Below are 8,548 nucleotides of genomic sequence, written 5' to 3'. Positions count from 1 at the left end.
CATAATTTAGTTATTACTTTGTATTAAAAAAAAATGGAAATAATAATTTATTAGTTACGGAGTTTGTTTAAATATGCTCAACAACCTGTTTCTGACAATGGGTGGCTTTTGCAACATTTTTTTTTTTTTTTTTTTTAATTTGGGTGGTTTTTTACAACATTTTTTATTGTTGGTGGTTTTTCACAAAAATGTGTTTTAAGTGGGTGGTTTTTCACAAAATTTCTTTTTTTTTTTTTTTGATTAAGTGAGATTATCATTTTGGTTGAAGATTGAAATTCATTTGAATGTCAATATTTATATACTACATCCATTAACTATTATTTGCAACAAATGAATATTTTATATCTCACAAATAATCCCCCTTTGTTGAAAATAATAGGTAACGGAGGTAGTATTTTTGTGTTTTAAGAAAAGACACAGACATGAGAGAGTATTTTAAGGACAAACAACACACCCAAATATTTTAGGTTGAGTTCATGGAATTTGAAATACTAAGCATTTTATTTGGTGGAATTTTACGAAGTTTATAAGTTGAATTATGTATTTCTTTTCCAAACAATCAACTAATTAAGGGCATTTACTTATTTAATTCTATCCAGGTCTTGCAACTTTACATTGTGCGAATAAATACGAGTAAATTCACCTCAATAGACATGCCCAAGGTGGTGCATGTTCATAGTGTTTACAAAATTCTGCATCATCCACCTTTAACTTACAACTCCAATTTGAGGGTTGCGGCTCAATTGAGCGTAGACTACTGCCTAACCTACAAGGTCAGTTACATTATTCTCTACATCATAGCCTAGTCGTTGGATGCAATGGCGTTTCAGGTGGTGCTTCTATTCACCAAATGGAGCATAATTTATATTTCCATCATTGACCCTCCTTTAATTCCTTGGGCTCTAACATCCACCAAACAAGCTAGAAGGCAACAAACAATATTAGATCACTCGCCGAGGTTCTTCTCTTCTTGGAACGATTGAGGATTAGGTGCTTGGAATTTTTGTTTTTCTCCTAGCCTATATCCTTCTACTTATAAGCATTATAGGTATAGTATTATTGGCCAGATTGAATTCGTAATTTTTCATGTCAATCAACCTCGTTCTAACCGGTCATCATCACAAAAGGCTTGGCGTGGTGCACCATATATTTAGACTATGAAAATTAAAGTAGAAAGATTATATTGTTTGTTGAGGTTCGTGAACAAGAGTATTCCTTTTCTATATTTACCCTAAGCCATATATATTAGCTATGTATGAGATTGCCTGCTTTCTCCAACATAGCTGGGGCAGAATCCTTTCTTGCAAGCAATCCCAAATTTTTAAAAAAAAAAGGTTAAATTCATGGCTTGGAGTAAATCTAGAAAAGGGAATACTCTTGTTCGCGAGCCTTAAACATTGACTTGTGACTTTTTTCTACTTCAACTTTCGTAGACTGACAAGTATGGTACATTAAATTACAAGCTAAGCCTTTGGACATGATAAACAAACTGGGAGGCTTATTGACCTTAAAAATTCAAATTTTGGCCAACAATGCTATGTCCATAATGCCTATAAGTAGCATGGATAAGGGCTAGAAGAAAGACCAAAATTCCGAGCACTTAATCTTGGACCGTTCCAAGGAAAAAAGAGCCCTAATGGGTGACCTAATGTTGTTCGTTGCCTTCACGCTTGATAGGTGAATAATGGAGGAGCCCAAGGAAGGGAGGGCTAATGATGGAAATATAAGTACGTTATGCTCCATTTGGTAAATAATCGCACCACCTAGAACGTCACTGCTTCTGACGACTAGGCTGTGATGTTGAGAATGATGTGACGATTGAACTTGTAGGTTAGGCAATAGTCTACTCTCAATTGAACTGCCAACCCTCGAATTAGAGTTGACACTTATAGGCGGTTGAGGCAAAGTTCCACGAACACTAGGAGCATGCACCATTTACAGCATGTCTAGTCAGTTCCATGACGAGGCATTACAGTATTGATATTGGCACTTGTATTAGGATGTTGGATGTACATTATTAGAGCTCGATTACAGTGTAGATCAACGCTAGTTCTCAAGGTAAGATATTCATAAGATTCACCAGTACAATGTGAGCATTATTTTGACATTTTACGCTATTTGTATATTTACTACTTTAACCATATATTGTACTTATTTATTTATAAAAATTATACTTGTATATATATATAATATATTTTACTTCTTTCAAAAAAAAAAAAAAAATTACTTATGTATAAAAATTAAATTGTAGTGTGTAAAATATACGTTGATATACATTTTACTGATAAAAAAAATAATAAAAAAAAAATACTGATTTTTGGGCATGATCTTCTAATACTTTATACATTCTCTTTTACTTAACCTGTTTCATTTATCATGCTTGTCAATGCAAAACTTAAACGATCAATAACTTTAATTTCTTATAAGTGAGAATTATTGAAATTATATATTATGATAGTACTTATTAAGACGAATATAAGAAGATCTCACATGAATTATTATGATAGTACATATAATTCACAAAAGACGGTCAAAGGAAGGGTGGTGAATAGTATAATAGTCAAAGCGAGTCAAGTAAAAAGAATGGGGGGGGGGGGGGGAGTATATATTAAGGTTTACTTCAATATATTACCTCTGGTTCTTATATTACTCGTGACAAAGGAATATTTTATGTTTCACAAATGATACCCCTTTGTTGCGAATAATAAGAACCAGAGGTAGTACATGGTATTGATAAAAAAAAAAAGAAATATACACATTTTACGGTTGAACATTCAAAGTACTCGGTATTAAATGATACCTCTTTGTTGCGAGTAATAAGAACCGGAGTAGTATACATGCAGAGCTAATGATAAAAAAACAAAAATGTACAGATTTTTCGGTTGATCATACTCTCTCTGTCCCAGAAGACATGACACTGTCAACATTGTACACATGTCGATGCACTATTTTAACTTATTTTCATATAATTAAATATTAATGTAAATCATTTTAAAATTTATATTATTAAACTTTATATTAATGCGTATCGAACAACAGATTTTATTATACTAGTAGAAAAGTATGGCCAAAACTAATACGAAGTACATAAATAGTGAAAAAAGTCCAACGTCTCATGTCTTCAAAGATGGAGGTAGTACAAAAGTACTCTATATATACAGAGTACATATTATACTTAATAGTTCAATAAATGTTCCTAATAAAATGTACATATACATTTATACTAGTTTTTTTTTAAAAAAAATTGCCCAACCTGATTCATCTGAACTTAGCTCTTATTGCGAGCATGTTCTCTTCAGTTTATTTTCAGTTCAGTTCATTTCCTAATTTCCTTCTCTCATAAAACACTCAGTTGAGTTCAGTTCAGTTCATTTCCTAATTTCCTTCTCTCGTAAAATATTCAATTTAGTTCAATTCAGTTCAATTCAACTTCAATCAGTTCAGTTTAATTCAGTAAAATCAGAACGGACCCTACATCCACCTTCGACCCAGATTGCACACATGACCAGCTCTTGTAGTCTTGTTGGTACATATAATTATACAGGTAGTTCCATATATTGTACGGAGTACCTTTTTTAAATGTTAAACTATGACTAATGATTTCCTCACATTTTTCCTCAAATTTTTTCAAACAAGTGGGCCCCCATCTGGGCCATCTAATCTGATTATCTCAAGCGTAAAGCCCAACCCATCTAACATTACTCCTACGGGCCTTAACTCCCATGCTCCTTGTGAAAATCGGATCTTTGTGACAAAAAATCTGACTTTGTTAAATACTCGTATGTAATTGTATATATGGGAAAACATTATCATAGAACTTGTTTAGTTCTGATAAGTTCGGACACACTCACACATATAAGCTCCATTACACTTATTGAATATCCAGCAATTGACGCACCTCGGTTATTATCTCACTAGCTGCGTCATTGCCCCAAGCTCAAAGATTACACGTACTGAATATCAATTTAGATAATAATGTAGTTAATTAAGTTTATATATGATAGTTTCAAACCAAAATACTTGAACTAAACGACACCTTAATCTACCAATATAATAAACAATGTTAATAACTAGTGAAATACAACTTGATTATATAAACTTAATGTACATTTATAAATTAATGACACAATAAGAGTCTGTTGTAAGCTTAACATGACAACGACCTAGGGTCGTGCAATCGTCATAAACACTTGTGAAATTTGACATGAGCATGACATGTCACATTATTCTTGCATGTCTACCACTCATGTTAATTATTTAACTAAATATATAAAAACTATTTATAAGGAAGTTTGCTAGTATCAAAAGCACACCCGATCCGAAACCGATCTAAAAAATATGCGATTCAGATTTAGACACTCGTATGGACATAACAATTTAGTATGACTTAATTTTAAAAATTTCCCGACCTGATCCGGCCATATCAGACCCGATCCGATCATCCGAATTAACACCCCTAAGTATGAGTGTATGACATGGGTCGAGTTGTGTATGTGCAATGTGCTTTGTTTATGGAAGATTGGCATGGTACGACTTTTCCTTATTTCACATCAAATACGACCCATTGATCGAACAAAAGGCCCATGCACAACTTTACAGGGGAGGGATTGATCCTCACATGAACTCATATGTACTGTTGTTATATTCTTCTCCAATAATATTTTCACCAAAAATAAAAAATTCTTCTCCAACGTGATCAAGTATTTCAGTTTTTTGTGTATGTCAATCAAATACTTCTATTATACTCGAAGTATTGAAAATTTTACACTAGTTGTGTGTAATATAAAAACTATAATGTTTTAATGATTATAAAGTTAATGATTGACATATTTTTTTTCATGTGATTAATTATACTTCATATTACTTTAAATTAATAATGGTTAATATTGTATTATTAACATTTTTTCATTCATCAAATTTTTAGTTTTATTTATGTAATTTTTATTCTTATTTTATGGTTTCTCAAAAAAAAAAAATAATAAAATAAAATAAAATTATCTATTTTATGTTGGATTATAATTTTGAAATTCATATTTATATTGTAGATATTATAAAACTAATTGTGGTCATTTTATAACGTGAAAAAATGAACCGATGTTATTATATATCATAAATATAATATGGTAGTCATTTTTCAAACGACCGCTAAAAATAAATAAATAAATAAATAAAAAATAAAAAAAATTGATGGGATATGCTTCATCTATCCATAATTTGATCAAGCCATGCATCAATTTATTTCCATGCCACACAATGACAGCTTATTACAACTAACACGATTAAATTATTTCCGCCATATAATTACATATAACGTGATATTGATTATTAGGCGAAATTATCAAGATCCACATCATTATTAGTCGAAATTATGTAAAACATCTGATAAAGAATATTATGCATACATGCATGCGTATATTATCTGTTTACATTGTTGCTGAGTTTTTGTTAGCAGCCTCTTGAAGAATTTTCGTGATTTCTAAAACAAGTAGAGATTTTCGGTTCTGTCTTTCTTCGAAGTCGTGAGGATTAATGGTGTGCTTAAAATGAAGTCTCATCTTCACTTTGTTCTCGTCTGTCAACTCCATTAGCAAGTGATAATCTTTACGCCAGAATAATGGATTATTTGTAATATAACTGTGGAACAACAAATCCAACATTTGGTAAAAAAATGGTCATATAATATCAAAATTAACTTAGCTTAATTTCATTTCAGTTCAGTTCAGCTCCTATTTCCTTCTCTCGTGAAATATTCATTTTAGCTCAGTTGAGTTCAGATCAGTTTCAATCAATTCAGCTCAGCTCAATTCATTAAATGCGAACAAGCCCTAACTCTATCATTGGTTTTTGAATTTGTGAATCATGACGAGTTAAATCACAAAAAGAGAAGGCAATAATGTATATAATTCAATGTAAAATAAATGATGAAATTAAAGAACACCTTTTTATTTTGTGCTCAATTTCCTCAATTGATGCACCAGTTTCAGGGGTAAATTCCACAAAATCACCCATTTCAGGACTTCGAGTATAATTGCTGATACATTTGACGGCTAATTCTGTATTTGGATAGTATCTTATCTCATTGTCAAGTGTCAAAGCAATTGTTGTAAGGATTTTTATCCTTTTGATCGTCACCTGTTTCAACTTTGACTATGTTCGACATGGCCAGGATCACAACATTAAACATTTATATTATACACCTGCCACCTGGAAGCACTACATACTAGATAAGTGAAAATGACACATTCACATGAAACACACGAGCTAGTGGACATGTATTGACATGAGAACCATTTTCGATATGTACTCGATCTCTAGTCAATCCTTAAAATAATTTGCTAGACTTTAGGTTCTATTTAAGAATGTTACATGCACTACGTACTAAATGAGTGAAAATGACACGTTCACAAGAAACACACGAGCTAGTGGACATGTATTGACATGAGAACCATTTTCGATATGTACTCTCTAGTCGATACATTAAATAATTTGCTAGACTTTAGGTTCTATTTAAGAATGTTACATGCACTACGTACTTTATTTTGCAACATATAGGCATATGTACATTAGCCAAATCTTACCAGAGTGTCATCAATGAGACAACAGTCACCAATGTCAAATGGATGCACTACAAATACGAACAACAGGCAGTCCAAGAGCTTCTTGCAAGTGTCTCCGATGATCACGGCTGAGCCTACAATGGCAGTGCCAATGACAACAATGAACTTTCGAGTTTCAACCCTAAGCAACATAAGCCACAAAGCGAAGATGAAGAACACAAGGAGGGCTTCTGTAAATTTGTTCAAGGCTTCGAATAATTTCTTATTAGCCTTCAATGCACTTGCTAGTGTTTCCCGGTACTTGAATGCCTTCACCTGTGTCAAAAATATAAGTCATAGGTGTGATGAGGTAAGCGCGAAGCCAGGATTTGAAATGGCAGTGTCCGAGACTAATTGTTAAAAACAATTATTAAAAAAAAAAAAAAAACATTCATCTTAGGGGATAACGACTCACAATTACCATAAAACATTAGAAAGTTACACTTTAAAAGGAGTTACGAGTCATACTTTTAATTAACATTCAAAAAAGTTATTCTGAGTTATTATGATATCATCTCATACAAGATAAACACGTAAATTAAATACAAGAGTTGAAAAACAATGCACGTACCATCAATTCTGTTAGATCATCCTCTGTGATCTGCTTCTCAACCAAACGACACATTACTGTTGATACTTGATCTTTAGGTAATTGAACTTTCGCTTTGATGTACGTCTTGACTTTATTCCTTCCATTATATACACGAGAAATTGATTAGATTATTTTAAATTGTTACCAATAATTAATATAATCCCTCATGCATCATATGGATCCAATATACATCTATCACCACCAAAAAGAAGATACTCCATACTGAGGGTGGGTATGTTCAATTCAACTTTTTTATGCAATTAATTGCTTAATTCTAAAATAATCCGATCATATCTTTTTATTGTGTTTACTTATCGTTAATATACTAAAAAAATTTATATTTGGAAAGTACACATGAATACAAATCTATTGACACCTCATATCATTCAGTAATTATATATATATTAGTGTACAAATAAGATTAAAGTTCAAATCAAGCTAGATCAGACCATATTATATTAAAAAGCTACAAGTTAAACCCTAAATATATGCATGAACTTAAGAAAAGAGATGCATGCTTACATTAAATCTTCATTTTGAGCCAACGAGGAATAGATGTACTTGGCAGCTTCAATTGCCTCCAATTCAGATTCAATCTTTTTATCTTCTCCATCAACCAAATTATAGTAGGTCAAATTTTCGTTTTCGAAAAACCAGTTGATGACCTTCTGCATCCCCCAAGACGAAACATTCTTCTCATTCACTTGATCACTTAGACTAGGCATTTTCTCCTCCCAATCACACAAACGTTGACACAAATTCGACTTACGGATATCGTGCGTATTAGCACGAGGAGTGAGCCTATTAATCACATGTTGATGCATTAATGCATCGTTAACTCTTTCAAAGAACTTGCTTATGTGAAAGGAAGACTTAGCCATTAGTAACACTACATCTTTTAGTAACCAAAAAATAGAACCAATTATTATGGTATTTAGGGTAACGGTTATTATAGGAAATGTCTTAGCAAATTTTTTCTTAAGTTTTTCATTTTGATCTTCTTTAATACCTAAGTAACTTGGCTCATCTACCACCCAAAACCAGGCAACCAGTATTATACTAAACCACAATACAACCCAAGCACTCTCGATTAACTCCACAATATAGTAGATCACATTTTCTCTAGCCATGGCAGCCACCCCAAATTTTGTGTCTATGAAAATAACCATGTAATGAAGTAACTTGCTTAAGAGAGGGCCGCATAGGAGGACCGTCACGAGCAAGCTCCATTGCCACATTGCTATACCACTCGGTGTGGCCTTTCGTAGTGACGGAACTGTAAAACTTGCCACACATATTCCTGCCGCCACCAAGAAAACGACCAAGTTGCACCAAAATAAGACTTTTTTTCTTATGTCAC

The 8,548-nt window shown here is 32.5% G+C and overlaps 1 protein-coding gene across 1 annotated transcript; it reads right to left on the bottom strand.

Moving 5' to 3' along the window:
• Positions 1 to 5,423: 5,423 nt before the first annotated feature.
• LOC145555357 (mechanosensitive ion channel protein 10-like) lies at positions 5,424 to 7,221 on the bottom strand. Its single transcript, XM_081617103.1, has 4 exons — positions 7,168 to 7,221; positions 6,579 to 6,872; positions 5,939 to 6,147; positions 5,424 to 5,634 (listed from the first exon to the last, which is right to left on the bottom strand). Exons 1-4 carry the CDS (start codon positions 7,219 to 7,221, stop codon positions 5,424 to 5,426), a joined length of 768 nt encoding a protein of 255 aa, XP_081473229.1.
• Positions 7,222 to 8,548: the final 1,327 nt, after the last annotated feature.

This window comes from Chenopodium album, chromosome 8 (assembly GCF_948465745.1).
Source record: "Chenopodium album chromosome 8, dcCheAlbu1.1, whole genome shotgun sequence".
Lineage (NCBI taxonomy): Eukaryota > Viridiplantae > Streptophyta > Magnoliopsida > Caryophyllales > Amaranthaceae > Chenopodium > Chenopodium album.
This window is presented reverse-complemented; position numbering and strand designations above follow the sequence as displayed.

Excerpts from the sequence above, each read along its gene's own strand:
- LOC145555357 (XM_081617103.1), bottom strand. The coding sequence starts at position 7,221 with ATGTGTCGTTTGGTTGAGAAGCAGATCACAGAGGATGATCTAACAGAA. Across the intron at positions 6,148-6,578 it reads GTCTCATTGATGACACTCTG|TCAAAGTTGAAACAGGTGAC; the intron begins GTAAGATTTGGC and ends TGTCGAACATAG. Across the intron at positions 5,635-5,938 it reads ATTGAGCACAAAATAAAAAG|TTATATTACAAATAATCCAT; the intron begins GTGTTCTTTAAT and ends GTTGTTCCACAG.